The sequence below is a fragment of the Onychostoma macrolepis genome, chromosome 07 (genome assembly GCF_012432095.1).
Source record: "Onychostoma macrolepis isolate SWU-2019 chromosome 07, ASM1243209v1, whole genome shotgun sequence".
NCBI lineage: Eukaryota > Metazoa > Chordata > Actinopteri > Cypriniformes > Cyprinidae > Onychostoma > Onychostoma macrolepis.
In genome coordinates, this window is record NC_081161.1 from 23,809,180 (window position 1) to 23,831,220 (window position 22,041).

The following is a 22,041-nucleotide window of genomic DNA, read 5'->3' on the forward strand; positions in this document are numbered from 1 at the left end:
CTTTTTCATTTTAACAGTAAACCTCTGTTGTGCAGCACTTTGTTTGCCAAAAAATAAAAGGGTTTAATTTTCATTTGATTAGGATAAATTAAATTAATGTTTTATGCCTTCATCTGATTACCAGAAAAATTAAGAACATTTTATAGGGTCCTATTATTGTTTAAGAAAGGACCCTATACAAAAAAAAAGAATAGGTTTAAAATACAGGCCTGTGGTTCTTAATTTCCTTTTAAACTGATGTTTACTGTTCATTTTTTTGAAATATCAATAGCTTTTGTATTAAAACTAAATTCACTGAATGTAATAAAAAAAAAATAAAAAATCATCGAGAATTGAATTGAGAGCTTGCGAATCGAAATCGAATCGGGACATCCGAATCGATACCCAGCCCAGATAAACAACTACTTTTGTGGGTATTGTTCATTTCAATCAGACAAAACAGAGACACTTGTAATATGACGCAGCAAAAGATAAATAAAAGTTTCCACTAGCTCATATGTGCTCCTTGCTCCTAGGTGGCAGAACCTGACAGAGGGTAGGCGGTGGAAAACAGGGAAGAAAAACAAGAAAACGACAGAAAAACAGGTGGCAGACAGTAATAGAACCTAGTTTGGAGAAAAGCGTGATAATGGAAACACAATGTTTCTTTAAAATTTAAGGGCAATTATTAAGATGAAAAACATTTTTATGAGATGCTTTAGATAACCACAGAAAATGGTCCATAGACTTACATTGTAACGTCATTACTGCAAAAATTTTATAAAGTACTCAACCCAGAATATTCTTCAGCTAACAGATGCACCACGACCATTTTCTTCTCCAAACACTAAGATCTATTACAGCTGTGGCTTATAAGTAAATGTTAGTCAGCAATTTCACTAGCCATTCGTTGTGGATTAATGAAGGAATTTTGTGGTGGGTCGTGATTCCCTGAACTGCAGGTGAACGATGAGTGAGTAAATAAATGAATGAATGAATGAATGAATGAATGAATGATCAAAAGAGGGAGAGAGCGAGGAAGAGAGCGGGAGTTTGGGCGGAAAGAGAGTAGGTACAGACCTCTTCCTCCTCAATTCGAGCAGGCTCAATCAGCAGATTATTGACTTGATCAAATGACACCCCCTGTTAGGACAGGAACCAGCGAGAGGGCATGCAGATTAGTCAGGCCAAAAAAAAAACAAAAAAAAAACAGAAGCTGTATGACTGGAAATTAAAATAAATCAAACAAACATTCACACAGGTGACTGAATGACAGACACGCCTCCAAACACACACCCACAGTAAGACAGGGCGCTTCCAAAACCACCACATATACAGCAAACAACACTGACCTACACACATAACGAGCTTTAAAACAACAGCACAGCTGTTCTCAGACTGCATTTAGCAAGCAGATTCAGCTCATGAAATAAAAGGGCTATTATCTGGAAAAGCTTGCTATTCATACAGTACCTGTACAGTCACTGTCACATCACACTTTACAAAGGAAGTCTAAAATGTTTAGCAATTTAAAAAGACTTGACAGGGAAATCAAAACAAAATCAAAATCAAAACCAACTGTCTGGATTACGCAACCCAAGTTACAGGTTGTCAATATCAACCCCAGACAAATCACTAGTGTGTCAATGCTATAAAACACAGATATAAAGCAATTACCCACATCCACACAAATGTCAATATTCACAAAGGAACAGCAAGTTACTTTTATTTTTTTTCAAACTGAAAACATGCACACACAAGTCCTGCACAAGCATTCCTCAGCCACTCATTCACCCAGTCATGGAGACCACACACACACACACACTTGTTTCACTATCCTTGTGGGGACATTCATAGGCGTAATGGTTTTTATACTGTACTTACTGTATGTGCTATTGCCCTACACCAACACCTACCCCTTACAGGAGACTTTCTGCATTTTTAGATTTTCAAAAAACCTAATTCTGTGTGATTTATTAGCTTGTTTGCCTGTGGGGACCTCAATTTAGGTCCCTACCGTGACACGAGTCCCCATGAGTCTGTGTGTATTCAGGTTTAAGTCCCCACCTGAATAGAAAAACAAGTACACACACACACACCTTGGTGTTCCTGACCACATTCAAAATATTTTAAACCAGATATATATAAATCTTGGCTTCAAAGATTAATTTTAAATATGAATAGCTGAATTAAATCATATTTAAGAATTCAATAAATGACTGCAAAGCATTATGTTGCATATTTGTAGGAAATAAGCTCTCTCACTGTTGGTGGTTGTTACATTTTTTACATATTTGCTACCAGTAAAACCCCTAAAGGGTTCATGCAATCTTTTTTGTTAAAGTATGTATTTTAAAGACCGAATGAGAGTCCTCATAGTTCTACACAATAATAATTATAGAAAGAAAGAAAAAAAAACTGTGGAATTTTTAATTGATGTGAAGTTCAGGTATAATTTAAAAAGATCAGCACACAGACAGTTGTGGAAAAGGTGGGCAAAGAGGGCAGTGTGCACTGATTTCCCCAGGCAACAGAGACAGCAAATGATACGATGAGAAGCAAGAGCAGTGCTCAATGGGGTGGAGTCAAGCTGTGGAGGAGGAGCTAAACATAGCCAAAGGGTGGGGCAAAACAAGGAGAAGCTTTTTCATTTGAGGTTCTGTCCTTTCAATCAGACCAAAGGAAGCAGTCATCTTAAAACAAGCATTTATCATTCAGACAAAAGAGTCTAAGATATCCATAGCAAACTTTGCATGCTGCCAATATTCATTCCAATGACACGATGGCTCTGAAACCACGAATGAAGCTGAATGAACAAATATTGTCACAGAGGGGTCTAAAAGTGTGAGACAATAAACTACAAAAAAAGCGGGATGAATCAAAAGACATTCTAAACTTTTCTGTACAGTACTGTTCAAAAGGTCAGAGGTCAGTAAGAATGAACGTGTCTTTTGATCAAAAGAGACAGGAGAGACCGGTAGAATGATTTCTGAAAGATCACGTGACACTGAAAACTGGAGTAATGGCTGCTGAAATTTCAGATTTGCCATCATATGAATAAATTGTTTAAAAAAATAAATAAATTACAATTTAAAATATTACAGTAATTTAAAATTGCAATATTTCACAAAAATCCTGTTTTTACTGTGTTTTTGTTCAAATAAATGCAGCCTCGGTGAGCCTAAGAGACTTCTACTACCTACTAACTTTTGAACAGTATTATAACTCAAATTTTCTGCTGACAACATAATTTTGCATTAAATTTAAAAAATTTAAAACGGATACATTTACACAAGTGGTCTCAAACTTTTAGCACTGTATTTTGTATTGTGAACATGATTAAACAACTCCACTTAAACCCTCAGACAATATAAACTGATTTCACCAACTTTCAGTTAAGTAACCAGGATTTCCCACACCATTGCTTCAAGAAGTGAGTCCTTCTTACCTTCACTGGTTGCAGGGATGAGTTCATCTGACTCAGCCTGCTGTCTTCTAGCTCAGCTGCTTCTAGTCTTTGCTGAAAAGGGGTATTGACTGTTACTCCTCCCTCGTCCTCCTCGTCTTCCTCCTCCTCCTCCTCCTCCTCACCATCCCTCTCGTCCTCAGGGGTGTGAGCAGTAGGTGAGAGGCCGTCATGACTGTAGCCTTGCAGCAGGGCGGCGACAGTCTCTGGTTTGGGCAGCTTGGTGATCTTGAAGTGCTTTTTGTAGTGTGGTGTATCTTTACGTATGAGCCGCTGTTTCTCCGCAGGAAAAGGCGGAGTTCGAGTGTCCTCATCGCTCCTTTCAGCGTCTTCATCATCATCTTCATTTTCATCATCTTCCTCCTCATCACCGCCACGGATGATGGGCTCTTCAGCAAAGTGCACAGTAGGCTGCGAAGGCAAGAAAAACGCTTTACCAATGCAGTGACAGAATCATTTGTTGTTCAGAATCAAGGAAAAGAAAAGAAGGACTTTGTGAAACAAATTGCAACATACTCTCACAAACCAGTAGCTTGCACATGTACAATAGAGGTCACAGTTACATTCAAGGATGTGCTGAACATACTTCATACATACCTCAGTATACTCCACCTCCATCTCATCCAGCTCCTCCTCCTCTTGACCCTGACCATCATTAATCTCCACCCCTGTACTGTTTACACCCCGCTTCTCATCCTGAGAAGTGGCAGAGGCGGTGCTACTGGACGCCTGAGAATCATGACTTTGATTAGACAGCCCACTCAACCGTTTCTCCTGTGAAAAACCATTATACATAATCAGTGGAAAAAAACTGAGCAGTTCGTATCTGATATTTAAATAATAATTATAAAACAACAGTTTGTATGTAATATAAAAAAATAATGTACTGACAATATTTAAATGGTAAAATATTTTAAATAATAAAATTTAAATAATTATAAAAAAAAAAAAAAAAGAGTTTGCGCGTAATATAAAAAATATGTAATGACAATATTTAAATGGTCAAATAATTTAAATACATAAAAATGAATACAATTTTAAAAAACTATATATATAAAATGATATTATATTAAAATGATATATATATATATATGGGGTGTAACGGTACACGTATTTCAGTTCGGTACGCATGTGTTCACAGCTCGTTAGTTCACTAGAGAAATAAAGTCTAGAGAAGAGCATTTCGCAAAATATTACACCATATATGCATTATATTTTACTAAACCTGTTAGTCTTAATTATTTAATGTATGTTTAAATTAATCTGTTATGAAACATGCTATGACAGCCAGTGTGTAATTGAATTAAATTTATGTTTGGGTTACGTTATTTGGCATAATTGTAACCGTATAATGTAAAAGGGCTCCCTATAGTTTTAAGCATAATCTAAGGTAGATTTTTTTTTATCACTAAGAAAATTTTAACTATAAGTGAATGTATTTAAAGAAAGAGCAACTTGTTCAGTAAACCACTGTTTATTTAAAAAACAAACAAAAAAAATTTTAGTTTTCCCCCTGCTGTACTGAAATCATACCGCACTGTGACGTTAAAACCGAGGTACGTACCGAACTGTCATATTTGTGTACCGTTACACCCCAAATATATATATATATATAGCCACAAGCAGGAAAAGACAGTATATTGGCTTTCTCAAGCAAACATAATCCTAGCAGTCCAAGCACTATTGTCTCATATGAATATCTTTTCAAATATAAATGTGGTTTTTATAACAAAGCCCATCTTACTCAATCTTATCTTAGGAGACATAAAACTTTTGTCGTCAATTTATGCGAACAGCAATATATTTATTCATGCCTGTAATCTTGAGTTTTCCATGAAAACTAATTGTATAAAATTACTGTAGGCCTATTTAGTAAATTGCACCTGAATATAATTTGCACTATTTATAAACATTATAAACACATTTTAGTTCCCCACACTCCACAAAGAAATTCTTTAAAATGTAACAGTACAGAGAACAATAATGAAAAGTATGTATAAAATAAACACAAACTGCATTGTCATTCATAATAAATGAGCCATGGGATATTTTATATGATAAAAAGATGTGACATTTTGCAAAATATGGTTTACTATCAGTGCACCACAGTTCTTACAAATAAACTGATTCTGTGCATTTATTTCCATTCAAATTGATGGAAACTAAAAGAACCACTTTTGGACCCCCCGAAAGAAAGAAAAAAAAAAACACAAGAAAGACAAAAATTAAAACAAAACAACTGTGCCTTTGTTTGAATTTACCTCAGAGTCTGGGGACTCCAGATCCTCATCTGGCTTGGCTGTATAAGCCTCATTTCTTCTGGCTTCAATGACATTCTTCATTACCTTCAACTCACTGGGATGTGGTGTGGCTCTCCTCTGAAGACCCTGCTGGTTCACATACACAGCAAGAGTGTTAGCACATGTACACAATTTCATGTAAACAGCTGTCCAGAAATCATAAACATCCTGTACACATTTCTACGCTCACCCTCTTATCTGCCGCAGTCTCCTCATCTTCCTCTTCATGTTTGGAGTCATCCTGGAACTGAATGACCGATACCCTGTTTAAATTAGTGTCTGTGGGCCAGGTTTCATCGGCGCTCCTGTCCAGTAGATTCTCTGCAAAGCATATTACAAAATATTGCATTATGATCCTGGATTCACTGTGTGTAGTCTCATCCTCGGACAGCATGGGCACAAACCAGCCACAGTCCTCTTTGTAGTGACTTTAATTGCACACCACAGAATAATTTAATTTAATTTTTCAGTCAAATGGTCTGTTCCTGACTAAGTAAGCAGCTCTAAGTCAGAATAATCTGCAAAGTGGGGTAGACACTTAGCCGTTTAGACAAAAAAGTTTGGCTATGCAAAGCCTCTTTGGGTGTGACATGACAGCTCCATTCACAAGGACGGCGGAGTGTCTAACCAAGGCTCGATGAGGGTTGCTGAGGCAGCAGGTAGCAGGTGAGAACTTTTTCCCCAGTCCGCTCATCGTCCTCTGTCTGGAACTTCAGCATGGGCTGAGACTGGTTCTCTGCCAGCCACATGGCCTTCAGGTTCAGATTGGCCAATGCGAACGGTAAATTCTGCAATCTGGGACAGAGAGCAAGAGATGGAGAAACTTCAGTGCATGAAACAAACAGCTGGTAGCAATTCTTATGGTCACTGTGACATCCAAAATCTGTGATACAGAGAATGCATTTTCACCTGTTGCCTGCTACGTCCAGCACGTGTAATTCTGTTGCATTGGCCAGCTCAGCGGGTAGTTTTCCCAAACGGTTATCTCTGAGGGAGAGCACGTTCAGGCTGACACAACCTCCCAGTTCTGTTGGCACGCTGCTCAAGCGGTTTCGGTCCACATTCAAGTTGGTCAACTTCTTCAACTTCCCAAGTGAGCGAGGGAGGGACTGAAAGAGAAAGTTTTCACAATGGGCTTTGCTCTGACACGTCTGCTTTCCTCTTGAAATTTGGTAATGCAGTCTTGCTAATATCGTTAGGATTAATTGTGATTACTCATTTACAAGTTAATTTCCGATGAAAGCATCCTTTAAACAAACAAAAGCAATGTAAATGAAATCCAATCTATTGCTAATGTGTTGACACATTCCCACTATTGCACCATTAAAAAAAAAAAAAAAAAAAAAAAAAAAAGAAGAAACCTGGGGCATTTACAGCATAATAATATGGAAGAATTACTTAAAATATAGCCCGATGCTCCAAAATCAGTGTCAGAGAATTAGAAGGTGCAGAAACCAATGAAAGGCAGGCATAACAGAGATCAGGTGGTGCAGATTGTGTACCTGGAGAAGATTCTCAGTCAACATAAGCTCTGTCAGGTTCTCACACTCGCCAATAGAGTCTGTGAGATGCACCAAGCGGTTCTGGTTCACTTTCAGAATGGACAACTTCTTAAGTGAGCCTGTTGAGAAAAACAAAGTTCATGGATGCCTTGAGATAAGTACAAAAACACCTGTAGTCATATGGTTCCAAGATGAACACTGACTGACAAACAGTGATGAACACTGACAGGACAAAAACATGATTTTAAAATTAATTACATGGTATACGTAAGTGACAGTAGCTGAACCCCCAAAAACCCATTAACCTTAAACTTGTAATGACAGTGCAGCCATGGGATGACCTAAGTCTGCTGACACTAGGAGGCAGTGTTGTGATTCTCTAATCAATAAAAACATTTCTCATCTCAACTTCAAACATTGACTATGACCATAATAGTTAAAAAAAGTTCTAATTTAGACAATTTTACAATATTAAAGGTGTATCTTATTGTCCTGAAAGAAAACAAATATTTTAACATTTCTGTTGTAACCTGATTGGAACTTTGACACCAGAGGATTCAAAATTTCCATCTGACTTATCATAAGACTGACAAGTCACATGTCTAACTAAACGCCTACACCCCGTGAGCAAATAAGGTATCAGACTGAATGCAAGTGTGACCATTTTGGTTGTCACCTTGCAGGTGCTGACTGTTTTTAGACTGGGCAGCACTTAGTTTTCAGTAAGATGATTCAGAGTTTATGGTGAAGGCAGGACAACATGTTTATTTTAACAGCCATGTCTCTGTACAAAAAGCAGGAATAATCTCATATTTATTGATGTTTGAAAGAGGGATATAGAGTTTCACCAATGCTGTCTGGCAAGACTTCCAGGAGGTTCTCAGAGAGCAGCAGGTCCGTGAGGGCAATAAGGCCACTGATCTCTGTGGGAAGCTCTGATAGACGGTTCTCTGACACGTCCAAGCAAACCAGCTGCCGCAGGTTCCCCAGCTCCTGTTAAGCACAGAGGTCATCTTTCAGTCAGCCGAAAGTGAATTTAGGCACTCTAGTTTCCACTCCAGTTATCACCAAAACAAGCACATTGCACATGCATTCAGCTGTGCTGAGGGTAAACAACGTCTGAAAAGGACAACATCTGCAAGAATTTGAACCTTTATCTGAACTAGATATTTTAAACCATCAGGACAGATGACCAGTATGATAATGAGCCAATCAGAAGCTGTCTGTACTCACAGGAGGTAGTGAGGAGAGCTGGTTTCTGTCCAACCAAAGCTCACGAAGATTGGGCAGTGCCCCAAGTGTGTCAGGCTGAAATGGAAGAAATAAAAAGAAAGCAGATTAAAGACAGTATATGAGGAAATAAAATGAGGCAAACAATAATTCACAAAAAAAATTAAACAATGTTAAATGATAAATTAATCAGCAGGCACTCAAGTGTTGGTTCAGCAAAGGAAATGATAATCAGAGATCCACTGAGGCAAATAAAAACAACAAGCTCTAAATAAACCTGAAAACATGGCATGCATGTGTGCATGATTTCATAAATAAAACATCTAAATTATTCTCAGGACCAAACAAAACTACCCGCTTCTTACCAAAACTTCCAGTACATTGCAGCCCAGATCCAGCTGTTCCAGTTTAACCAGGAAGGAAAGAGAGCTAGAAGATGATCGAGACAGATTTCCCATTTAACAATTTCTATCCATTTTTTGGGTGTATATTCAGAGCATAAACACTGTTGATCTAATAAATACTCACGAGGGTAAAGATTTCAGTAGATTCTCCCTCAGCTCTAGAGTTACCAGGTTTGACAAGCTGAGAGAAGAAAAAAAAAAAAAAGAGAAAGAGTCGAGACAGAGTCAGATGGTGAGTGTGTCGCTCAGTTTGGAAGAGTAAGGGGCTCCTCCATCTGCACGACATCAACAGTAGCCAAAAACAACGTGTGTGTGTGTGTGTACATGTGTGAAATGGAGCGAGACAGTGTGCGTCTGTATGTGAATGGGATGCCTGCTTTGTATGATAATTACAAAAGGCAATAAAAATGATAATAATAAATTGCATTTAGATATTTTAAAATAATATGCATAGGTATTCCTCTGTGATACACATTGCTTTTATCCATAACTTTGGTTGCATTGTAAGGCTGTACTACATTAACATGCATATAGTTTCATATAAATGAATGACATAAGAGATACATATTATGACGCTTGCTTTTTATATCTATCAGCATGAAACCAATATTAACGCTATCTATTTTCTAAAAGCATGCTACTGATCTTACGGGAATGAGTGATCTATGTATAGATTCATCAAAAGTTTGACCTTGTAAGGTTTAATCAAACTGTCGAAAATGAAGGAATTCTCTAGGACAACAGATGGATGAAACATTTTCTCGTGGAAGGGACGTTTTTTTTAGATCTTTTACAGTTTTATTAAAAACAAACAAGCAAAAAACATCCCCCCTCCCCTGGAATAGAACGTGTTCATATCGACTTACTTTCCAATGTCATTGGGTAAAGACTGCAGCGACACGTCATTGAGTGATAAGTGAGCCAGTCCTCTGAGCTGTGTGAAGCCATCAGGCAACCTGAGACCGACAGAGACAAAAGGAAAATGAGACGCACAATGGAAAAGGTTTGGTCTGTGAAAGGGGTTACCGCTAACAGCAGCGCCCATCTTCCTGCTCTAATGTAAATAATGGGGGGAAGCACTTCTGTGATGACTTAAGTTGACATCCTCTAATAGCGGTGTGCACTGACTGATCCAAACAAAGGGTCTGTTCCATTCTCATCTGCTATAAAAATAACATCAAGGCATTTTAACTCTTTTTAGTGTCAGACTTTTCTTTCTTTGTTATTTGGTATGAGCCAGAGCTTTAGGGGTTCTTCCAACACACTAACCTGGACAAGGGGTTTCCGCTGAAGTCTGCAATCTCCAAGGCCTGACAGAATTTAATGTTTTCGGGAATCTCAGAAATATCTGAGAGAGAAAGGCACAGTCAGCAAGATATACTGAAGGAGTGTCACGACAAACTGAGCACTTTTTCAGGCTTCTTAATAATGGCTACCAGATGGCCTGGAGGAACGGGAGGAGAGGGTGATTTGACTGTGGTGAGTCGTCTGTAAGTGTGTGTGTGTGTATCATATGGGATCCGACCCACACGTTAGGGACCTAGTGAGAGTCGCTTCATTTGCCGAGTTGAATATAACACTGCAGAATATAACACTGCATAGTCTAAATACAGACCAACATGTTCAACATTCCCACAATCAATCCTGAGACTAACAGTAAATGTTCCTCGGGCTGTTCGAGGCACATGAGAAGACAATTGGGCGTTGAAATTGATGTACACTTCTTAAATAGACATGGCTCAAAGAAAACATTCCAGAGCACTGTGTAAAGAAACTTTCAAGTGGCACACAGGATGTGTAGGAAAGTGTGTGTAAATATCTCTAGATGGGTGCGGTATAAAAGCAGGTTTATTTTTCAGCAGCAGTGCATGTTTAAGAAAAGAGTTTTACACACCATTTCTAGAGATGTCTAGCTCCACCAGCTGCGTGAAGTTGGCAACGTCGGGCGGCAATTTTTGAATCTCATTGTCGCTGAGGCCCAGCTTTCGCAGATTGTGCAATTTGAAGAAAGGCTGAAAGGTAAAGAAAGAGTAAGATTAGATAAAACACAGTTATATACTGGCCAGACAAATGCATCAAGGGAGGCACAATATAGATAGGCCCCATATTGGTTACTGGCCAATATTGGTGATGTAGCAACAGCGATAGATTATGGCAAAAAATAAATAAATAAATAATAAAAAAAACACTTTAAAAGGATAGTTCACCCCAAAATGACAACTGTCATTGTTTATTTACCCAGTCATTATCCCAAACCTGCATGGCTTGCTTTCTTCTGCGGAACACAAAAGATGATGATACCATTATAGTGACCACTGACTTCCATTTTATAGACAAATAAAAAACCCTGAGGCTTTTCTCAATTTATCTTCTGATGTTCCGTAGAAGAAAGTCATACAGGTGTGAAATAACATGAGTGTATAAATCATTAGTAAATATTCATTTTTGAATGGTTATCCTGTTAAGAGCACTCACTCCTGAAGAGTGCTCCCTTTTTAAGAGCTCATGTCACCATTTATTGGTTATTACAGTCCAACTGATATCTGACTTTTTGCATAACACTATATGTGACTGATTTGTAGAAATCAGTGTGGCTGATGACAATGAAAAACTTGCATGGTGAAAAATATTGGAGCATTAAAAATTTACAACAAACAAGGTTATACACTCAATCCTATGCTGCAACTGCAAATGACAGCTTGCCAAAAAATTGAGAAGGCCAATGAAATTCAAAGCAAAACTACTTGTATTTGCATGTTACTTTAAACGAGCAAGATTGGAAACTAATGACCACTGTTCAACTACCTGACAACAGCTCATCCACACACACAATCATGTAAAGTGAAGGCAAAAGTGTGCGTGTCTGTTTTTGCACGCCATGCTACTTTATCAAGAGCTTGCTTGTTAGTTGGTCACATTCAGTACATTCCTGCTGCTGCGGCCCGTCATGCCCTCTCCTCTTTTTATGCTGGGCTGGCCGCTGAACACCAACAGAGGGCTTACTATGTACTGCCAAGAACAAGGCTGATACTGCGGGATGTGTGTGTGTTTGTGTGTGTGTGCAGTTTCTTGTTGTGACTCTGATTCACTGGTACACAAGGTCAAAACATCAAAACTCTCTGTAAAAAGAGAAAATGGATGTAAAATAAAAATGAAGGATGAGAACAGCACATGATTGTGGGAAATGAAACTCAAAGCTTGAATAAACCAAACAACAGTCAGTTACCACCTCTCTTTAAGGCAGTGGTTTTCAACGGGAGGGCCGACTAACTGCTGACTAAGCAGCCTTCCTAAGGGGCCTCAAGATGACATATACTATAGAAAATTTTGTTAATTGAAATAAAGCTTAAATGAAAACTTAAACTGGCTGGCTTTAGTAACAACAAGTGTAAGCACTAAAATTCCAAACTGAAAATAAATGACTAAAACAGAACTAAAACTATAACTTAATAAATAAATCTAAATAGTAATATAATAAAAGAATAAGAATGACAAATGCACAAAATGACTACAAATTGAAAAAGTAAAAAAATAAAAGGCAATTTAGTACATACTAAATACTAAAATAAATTAAAATAATAATTCACTGATTTTTTTTTTTTTTTAATTCTTATCTGGGATGTACACAGTTTCTCTACATTAATGTTATAAAAAAAAAATTATATTCTGTCACAGCAGCAGATATTCCAGAGGAAACCTATTAGCCTACATGGGGAGGAACGTGGGGAACAGAGTGCCTTGTCAAAAGGTTGAGAAGCGCTGAAGGTGCTCACTTGTAAAAATGGCACTTCGTATGAAGTTAAACATGGAAGGTAATAATGTTTGCTAATGTAAACATCTCTTCTATCACTGCTATCGTTCACCTCTGTGGTTCATTGTGGGCAGCTGGAGGCTCTGAAGCCACCATCATGGTGGCAGGTGAAACGTATCACATGACTAAGCGATGGGAAATGTGAGCCTGGTTAGAAATGAGACCAAAATACACATAGAGATCAAGTAATAAACTCAGTACAGCTGCCGCATACAGGACTGAAATAATTGAAAACAAGTGGTGTGATGATGACACATGGTTGAACTACACACGTCACCTTAAAAACTCAGGGGAAAACGCTGAGATGCCCTCACACAGAGGCCAACAAAACACGTACCAGCACTAACTTCCTTCAATTATCAACACGGCGGGCGAGGGAAAGAGCAGAGCATCGCATCGCCGGTGGGTGCCTGACTGTCGACTGCTAGTCAGGCCGTCCTGAGTGGGAGCCATGAGGTCTACTGGGGGGAGGAAGCTCTCTAGTGAAGGCCTGATTATAAATACACACAAAGCGGCCCATTCATCACTGCGGCCAGATGCCAGGCAAGCCCAAGACCATATAGTTACCAATCTACTGCACTCACACACTCAAAAAGACACTCTTTTCACTATCCAGTAATTCATCTGCATCCCCAGCGTGTAAACAGACTCGGTGGTCAGGCATGTCTTGTGTTTCTCTGGACAACAGGAGACTAACAAAGACATTCAGCATCTATTAATTCCTTAAACTTCACTACACAGAAACAAAAGTCAGACATCATCACCCTGAAGTGAGTCTGAGTGCCTTTAATCCAGACTGACTTGTCAAGCATGCTGAGCGTTTGCAGCTGCTAATTACACACACCACTGACAGTTACAGGCATTCTGACAATGCTGGAGATCCTAAGGATAATCTGGCTTTACAGCATTTATTTGCATGTTTGTGAACTGAGTGGGTTTAAAGTCATGATAATTCAGTGTTGCTTTAACTGTGAGAAAATGCCTTAACTGTGTCTATATACGGCAGTAACAGTAAAATGATAAATGACAACAATGTTTTATAAATATGCATGACTGATCAAAATCACAACAAAGTAATCTTCCGCCAAGCAAAGTCAGTCCTCCTTTGAGTTTATATTTGAGAGTGATTATTATATCAGAAAATAAATAGCAGCTGAATATAATACTTCAGGCTCTGTAATTAAGGTTAACATTTAATATTATAATAATGAACCAAATGGGAGGGTTCCCTGTATAGTTTACAGCATTTCACCGTGTCTTAACTACACATGACGTGACACCAGACGCGACATGAAAGAATCAAATATTACAACTAATCAAAAGCGTGTGTGGGCGGGCTCTCTCCGGAAGCGCACTGCACTCGCAACAAAATGGATAAGTTTGTAATCTAATTCATAAATATTAAACATCATTAAATGTACATACTGAGTGACTGATACTATCTTTGTTATGGAATATGCTTGTGGGTTCGAGGTGAGTTCCCAGTTTTAATGTACATACTTGCTTACATTTATTTTCAAGATCTGAGGTGAACTATCAGGTGTTGCTTTCAGTATTGCTAAGGTCATGCAAAATTATATTAAAACTCGTTTAACTTTAAAAAAAGCACATAAATACCTGAGATTATCTACTGTCATATAATTTGTATTGTGTTACTCCAGCTGCAGCATCGCGGAAATAGAAACCGTTTCTAAAATATAAATTGTGTGTGTCACCGTTGTGGCTAGTTAGGACAAAAACTCTGATTCACAAGGAAAAGATGCCTTTTATCGCATGTCGTGGCACATGTAGTTAGGACACAGTGTTAGTTGGGAGTAGGGCTGCACGATAAATCGCATGTGATTGTCATGCGCATCTCGTCAGTAAAGGCGGTTCTGTGATTAGTAGTAAATCTCCAAGTGCTTTCAGATGGAGCGGCATTTAATACACAGAGCCGTAGTTTACTGACAAGCTACGCAATATAGCCTTCATAATCGAAGGTGATTCATCTGCGATTATGAACGCGATATTGCGTAGCTTGTCAATGATCTACGGCTCTGTGTATTAAATGCAGCTCCATCTGAAAGCACGTGATGGAGATTTACTACTAATCACAGAACCGGCTTTACTGACGAGATGTGCATGAATCACATGCGATTTATGGTGCAGCCCTAGCTGGGAGTGATTTTTTTTTTTTTTTGCTTAAAACCAAACTATTGGTATCGGAAAATGTCATTCTGAATATCAGCTTTCGGCACTGGTGAAGAAATTCAGTATCTGTGAATCATATAGCATAGCCTATGTCAACTAGGGTTGGGCGATGTCTACAAAATTGGCATCAGACGATGTCCAGTGGTGTATAAAGTACCTGAAAACCATACTCAAGTAAAAGTACAGATATCTTACCAGAAAATGACTTTGGTAGAAGTTGAAGTCACTGTTTATAATAATACTTGAGTAAAAGTCTTGAAGTATGTGATATTTATTGTACTTAAGTACGAAAAGTATTATTTTTTTTTTAATCGTAAACATACTTAAGTATTGAAAGTAAAAGTACAAGAAAATGCAAAATGGAAAAGAAGCAAATAAATATATATATATATAAAAAAAATTCATACACAGCTTGTGTAGCAAGATTGTGTTCAGTTTTAACCCTTTCTTCCATTTTGTATTTTTGGGTAAGAATAAGAAGCACTTCATCCGGTTCATTTGAAAACACTTCTGGAATCTGCATCTGAAATAGCATTTAGATATATTTACAGTTTAAGTATCTCAGAGGGGACATGGATGCATTTAACCTGCAGTTACAGATGGATAAATAATGTTTTGTTTTTAACATAAAACGTTGAATATTGATATTTGAAATAATTTAAAACATGAAAAAAAATTGTTGAAATGTGAAATTAAAACCGCCAGTAGATGGCAGCAAGTGACTGTTAATGAGTGAGTCATTGAGATTCAGCCGATTTGTTCAAATGACTGATTCATTCAGAAACAATCATTTGGCTGTGTTAATCATTTGGCTGAGTCACTGCACCATTTATTCAACCTATTCCTTCAAAAAGTTGATTCACTCAATAAGTAAACACCATTGCTTAGAGACGCAAAGCTATTTTCGTTGGCAAAATTGAGCAAAAACAAGCAATATTACATCTAAAATGTAAATGCTGATATCTGCAGAAAAACGGTACTCTTTGTGTGATATAGATTAAGTTAACTATATTAAATTATATAAACATAAAAAAAGCATACAGAAGCATTTTTGTCATTTACAATTTATGCCAAGTTCACACTGCACAATTTTCAAAGTCATCGGATCACCGTTGTTTTCACACTGCACGATTATCTGGGGTAGCGTTCAGTCGCTGCTGTGTTCACATTGCACGATGGATCGGCGACAGGAGGTTACACACTGTTGTAAATGACTTTACAACAGGAAGAATCGGCGACAGCTCTGTCTGGTCCGCAAACTACAACCAAACGCACACGAGAAGTGATAAGGTAATAAGGCAAGATCACGCTGATATTATGGTCTATAAGTCCTCTCCAAACACACAATAATTAACAAAGATGACTTGTTAACAAACATACTTCTGCTGGGAAATTGTTATATACACAAATCTAAGTAGCCTACTTGAAAGTGAAACCAACGTGTTGTGCAATTTATAGTTTATTTCTTATAGCCTATAAAAGCCCTCAAAGTGATGAAAAAGAAAAAATGCAATAAATCTCTTGTCCTTTATAGAAGAATATTATTTACAGGAAAAACCCTAGCCCCTTCTTTATCTTCATGTAGCCTACCTGTTCTGTATATTCTAATGCAAAAATGTAGGCACGTTGTTTGTAAATGGCTTGCTTTATTAAAAAAAATAAAAAGTCCTCCCTGAACTTCCCGCTGCCCAGTATCTTGCTCTCTCATTGGCTGTAGGTCATCGCCAATGTATTTTTCAGTCAGAACTCATTCACACAGCAGGATTGTGAATCGCCGACAGCTCCAGATATTTAGCATGCCAAATATTTCACGGGCGTCGGTGACGCATCGGCGATTCCCTCAGATCGCGTCTTTGATAATTCACACTGCGTGATTGTCACTCTCGTGAACGAGCACCGATTTGCGATTGGCATTTGTCTGCGATTTATCAAAACCTGTTGGCGAGTGAAAAATCGGGCTGAAATCGTGCAGTGTAAACTTGGCATTAGAATGCCTTGAATTGAGTTTTAATAGACTAATAAAATCATGTGCGTGCATTCTGTGTGAGATTTGGTGATATACTTGATGTGGGCTCAACATCATGATGTCTATCAGCCGTCGGCGATGGACGATGGCATCGTCTATCGGCCCAACCCTAATGTGAACCATTTTACAACATCTTTAAACTATACTTTTTTATAAGCTGAAGCTGTATTTCAGTTCCCTGCGTTACATTGCTTTCTCCAATCCCGATTTGCTGTTGTTTGAGTACTCTGAAAAGTATGATGGATGGTGCGATGCATTGTTTTGTTTACTACACACATACTAAAGCACGGATGGCGCACACAGTGTTTTCAGCTTCTGCCGTCTCACTATATGACGATATGAACACCCGAATATCATCTCCAGCAGCTCTGAGAGTCACTTCATTAGCATGGCACCGTTTAATTTGATAAAACTACCGTCATATCACATACACAGCAGTAGAGCTGCACGATTCTGGATAAATTGAGAATCACGTTTTTTTGGTCTCGAATTGAGATCACGATTCTCCCATGATTCTGAACTAAACAAAATAATGTGTGACAAAATATTATTGCTGCAGTCTATTTAAAAGGGTTTAATTAATTTGAATGAATTACTAAACATGTTAAAACATTAACATATTGAATACACCAATTTTTAATATAAAAATTTTGAAAAAATGGTTTGAATGAATGATTCATTCATTCATTGACTCACACATAAATACTTCACTTGTTTTATTTATTAATGGATTAATCAGCGTTTTTGAACATTTTGATCGCTATAGACATCAAATATGACTAATGTAAGGACTTAATCGCATTATGATGTTTACATGTCAAGAGCAAAGCTCTTCACTCCTGTTTACATGCAATTTCCGTTATTCTTATTATTCGTTAGTTGTACTTTTTTTAAAATTTATTTATTTATTTTTTACTGCATCACGTACCCCACTGCACAGCACAAATGATGGACTCAGAAAGAGCAGGTGTGTTACTGGCCGCTGCTTTAATTTATTTAAGTCTAACGCAAAACACTTTTGTATGGTTGTATTCCATGCTTTGGCACCATAGAAATGTGACGGCAATTTGTTTGCATACGCTGCCGTCGCGTTCTGCTCGCCGATTCTGGATGAGGGTAAGGAACAGAGACTGGCGGCAGCGAGTTGTGTTTTCCCCAAAAATGCGATGCTTTCTTCCCCGCCATAGTTTCTAATCTGTGTATTATTACAGGTGTCGCATCATTCATGTCATGAGAACATGCGTACTTTGGTCAGAGCGGCAAAAGGCTACTCCGATTAAGGTGTTTACATGCCTGTATATTTCGATTAAAGTCGATTTGAACGTTGTATGGTTTTTTTGTATGGCGAATCGTTGTCATTTAAAAATGGGATTGCGTGGGTGTCTGAATCGAGATCGTGATCTTTTTAACGATTAATCGTGCAGCTCTACACAGCAGCAGCAATTTCCTCATGGCAACCAGTCAAAATAAAAGTTTAGTTTAATGTGAAGAAACTGTGTCAGAAATATTACCATTTAGCAGTCTTAAGACTCAATGTAACAATGCTACTGCTACTACTAAATATTAATAAATATTTATTTTTAAAGGAATAAATCACATTTGTTTTCTTTTTAATTTTAAAAGTAAACCTCTGTTGTGCAGCACTTTGTTTACCAAAAACAAAGGGGTTTAATTTTCATTTGATTAGAATAAATTTAATGTTTTATGCCTTCATCAGATTACCAGAAAAAATAAAGAAGAACATTTTATAGGGCCCTATTATTGTTTTTAAAAAGGACCCTATACAAAAAAAAGAATAGGTTTAAAATACAAGCTTTTTAATTTCTTTTAATTAATTCACCATTTGTAAACCGATTTTTACAGTTAATTTTTTTTTTTAAATATCAATAGCATTTGTATTAAAACTATATTTACTGAATATAATCAAAAAAAAAAAGAAGAATCGAATCAAGAATTGAATGGAATCGAGAGCTTGAGAATCGAAATTAAATGGAATCGGGTCTGAATCGATAACCAGCCCTAGTCCATAGTCAAACAAAAAGTCACAGCCTATACTATCCCGGTCTAAGCTAAAACTCAAATCAAATCTTGAATGAACATCTTTCTCTGAGAATAAGGCACTCATGCATATAGAGACTGAGAAATGAGGAGTAAGATGGGGGTGAATGAATGAGAAGAATAGTTGGCTCAGGCATCCAGGTCAATACAGAGACTGCTGTGTGTTTAGTCAAGTGACTGCTTACCCCATGACTTTCTCCAATTAAACCATTACAGCCAACCCTTCAGTCACCAACATTGCCAAACATTAATTCAACCTGGAAAAGCGACTGCAGACAATACTATCCTTTAAGAGCCACTACACTGACAGATGTCTCTCACACTATCATAATATCTCTGTTACTTCACAGTAAGGCCATAACCAATACAGACATTAAGGGGGACATGTCTAAGGCCAAACTGTCAAACCCACATTTTATATTCTTGCTGTTCTGCTGCACTCTATTATGCACTGATCTGTTTTTTAGGATGACAAAAAGTTGTAAAAGATACATATTGAACTGGCTAATCACAAAGAACGCAGGCTTGCTGTACAGTAACAAACTGATAGACATCATGTTAATTCCCTCAACTTTTATATAATTAATGCTTAATGCATCCAAGAACATATGCAAATACACATTAAGTGCACTAAGACCACAAGCTCCTGAACTTAAAACACCAATCACATGTGCATTGTCATCAATCATGCTACTCGTCTTAATGGCTCATGCACTATTAAAACACAAGATTTAAAAACACTACTTGGCCAGAATGGCCCTTGCATGGCCTCCTTCCTTCTCTTTGAACGAAAGGATGGCACATGGGGGGGGAGAAGATGGGGGAGGAGCAGGCAAACAAAGCTTTGAGATGGTTCTTCTTTTCAGCTGTGAATAAAGAGAAGAAAGGCGATTGTGGGATTGGTCACATCAGTAACCCAGCCAAAAAACCTGAAAGGTGAATGCACATAAATGCAAACAAACAATGAAATGGGGAAACCAGCATTATCAGCATTATAAGCCCTAGTCTGCTAGTTCCGCTTTGTGAGATAGGAACAAAAATATTACAAAAAAAAAAAGAAAAAAAAAAAAAGAAAGAGTCATTCTGAAATCAACGTCAAATTAAAGGAGAATGTTTTTCCCTGTCCTCCCTCTGACATGTGAGGATTACACTGGGGGTCTTTCATATGAATGAACCCCCCGCCCTCTTTTCTCTCAGCATTGGGACAAAGCCTCTGAAGTCACACATAGTGCTGCCAATCAAAACTAAGACCACTTAGCTCCTCCCACTAGAGGCACCAACAGAGTGAAGGACTTTTCTATTGTCCGCAAGCAAAGGGCATAGGCAAGCCTAAAAAAAGAGAAGATAAAAGATGGCAAGAATGTGGGATACAAAAGGGAAGAGATGAGAAATGAGGTCAGGAAGGATGGAGAGCAGGAACTGGGGAAAGGGAAAGTGAGCAAAAGAGAGGGAGGGAGAGAGAGAGTGGTGGATTATTAATGAGCAGAGAGGTGGGCTGATGACGGATGAAACGGTTCATTAGTGACTCTGTTCATCCCGCAGGTCAATGAGACACTGAACTCACACAACACCACTGTGATATCGTTGCCACTCATCGCATACCTGCACACAGTGGAAGGTACTGCTGGGTACAAAAGGATTGTAAAATCACTTATTCACATTAAGAATGGCATGAAAATTAGGGTTTGTCAAGCATGTTGAGTGACTTTCTGAAAGTAAAAAGCAGAAAAGGTCTTGAAGTACAGACAGATTAGTAGATCATTTTTACCTCTAATATCAAACATTTAATAAAAGGCTTAGTTTTGATGAGAAGATAATTATCTAATAGGAGCGTCCTGAGCCAAATGAGTCTGGCAGGCAGACTGCAGCTCCGTCACTGGTGCTATTGTACCACAGGGGGCCCGTGGCAGGACTGCAGAAGTGTCTGGATCTGCAGAGTACAGCATTTCTGTCCTGCAGATATTTCTCCAACATAAACAGCTTGTCTCACTCTTCATATCAAGCACGGTTCGCTTGGAAAAAAATATACCAAAAAGAAAGAGACTATCAACCTCTGTGACTAATCAATGGTTTAAATAATCAAAGCATAATGTTTGCAGAACATTAAACAATGGAAAGTCTGGGTCATAATTAATTACACAGTACCCAACTGATTAAACGCACATGTAAGAGAGTTTTATGCAAAATTTAATTAAACTTCAGTTTGAATCACTTAGTTTCTGAAAATTTCATTTAGAATCAACATATACCGTTATCAGACTGTTGAGATGAGGGTACATTCAAAGATGAGGGTTCATTCAGGATTTGCAAAAATTAAACTAATTTGGACCAGTTCATGTACACAGTAAGAATCAAGTATCAAGAAATAATCAATATTTGATCTTCTTCTGAAGCAGCTCAAGATCACTAAGCCGTGAACAGAGACCAAGCAAAAGAGACAAATCAGCAGCACAAGTCTCTCCATTGAAATTAGATTGTATGCAGTATAAATTAGACATGGATGCAGGTTAGAAATGAAAGGCATATGTACAGAGTGAGAGGGACTGAAGAAACCATTGCCAGAGAAACCACCCAACAAGCCTCTTTCAACACAACTAACTGCTGAATGATCATGGGAAAGCAATCATTTACTCAGGGAGGTGAAGGACCGTGCACTATTTACTAAGAGAGAGAGAGAGAGAGAGAGAGAGAGAGAGAGAAAATTTGACATGGAGCCAGACTTGAAATGACCTCCAGAGGGCTAGGTTTTACTCGTAAAACCAGGAAATATTTGTACCAAGGTTAAACATTTTTTTATATTTAATTTAGTTTAAAGAAGTCTCTTAGGCTCACCAAGGTTGCCTTTATTTGATAAAAATACAGTAAGAAGTTATACTGTAAAATATTACAATTTAAAAAAAAAGCTTTTCAATTTGAATACATTTTAAAATCTAATTTATTTCTGTGATGGTTTAGTTTAGTGAGTTTAGTTTTCAGCAGTCATTACATCCAGAAGTCATTCTGATATGCGGATTTTCTGTTCAAGAAACATTTCTCATTATCATTAAATGTTGAAAACAGTTGTGCTGCTTAGAT

General features: G+C 37.8%; 1 protein-coding gene across 16 annotated transcripts in view; it reads right to left on the bottom strand.

Moving 5' to 3' along the window:
• Positions 1–22,041, bottom strand: part of scrib (scribble planar cell polarity protein) — an 80,328-nt gene that overhangs the window by 34,359 nt on the left and 23,928 nt on the right. For 13 of the 16 annotated variants that reach the window (XM_058780973.1, XM_058780970.1, XM_058780981.1 and 10 more), the window contains exons 2-16: positions 10,776–10,893; positions 10,151–10,229; positions 9,748–9,837; positions 9,006–9,062; positions 8,843–8,906; positions 8,481–8,555; positions 8,096–8,240; positions 7,248–7,366; positions 6,655–6,854; positions 6,374–6,540; positions 5,936–6,066; positions 5,707–5,835; positions 4,043–4,219; positions 3,428–3,856; positions 1,060–1,122 (exon numbers count right to left, since the gene is read on the bottom strand). In XM_058780973.1, the coding sequence (XP_058636956.1) occupies positions 1,060–1,122; positions 3,428–3,856; positions 4,043–4,219; positions 5,707–5,835; positions 5,936–6,066; positions 6,374–6,540; positions 6,655–6,854; positions 7,248–7,366; positions 8,096–8,240; positions 8,481–8,555; positions 8,843–8,906; positions 9,006–9,062; positions 9,748–9,837; positions 10,151–10,229; positions 10,776–10,893 (2,043 nt within the window). The remainder of the gene's footprint in view (positions 1–1,059; positions 1,123–3,427; positions 3,857–4,042; positions 4,220–5,706; positions 5,836–5,935; positions 6,067–6,373; positions 6,541–6,654; positions 6,855–7,247; positions 7,367–8,095; positions 8,241–8,480; positions 8,556–8,842; positions 8,907–9,005; positions 9,063–9,747; positions 9,838–10,150; positions 10,230–10,775; positions 10,894–22,041) is intronic. The other 3 variants (XM_058780968.1, XM_058780983.1, XM_058780971.1) reach the window with 2 other exon arrangements.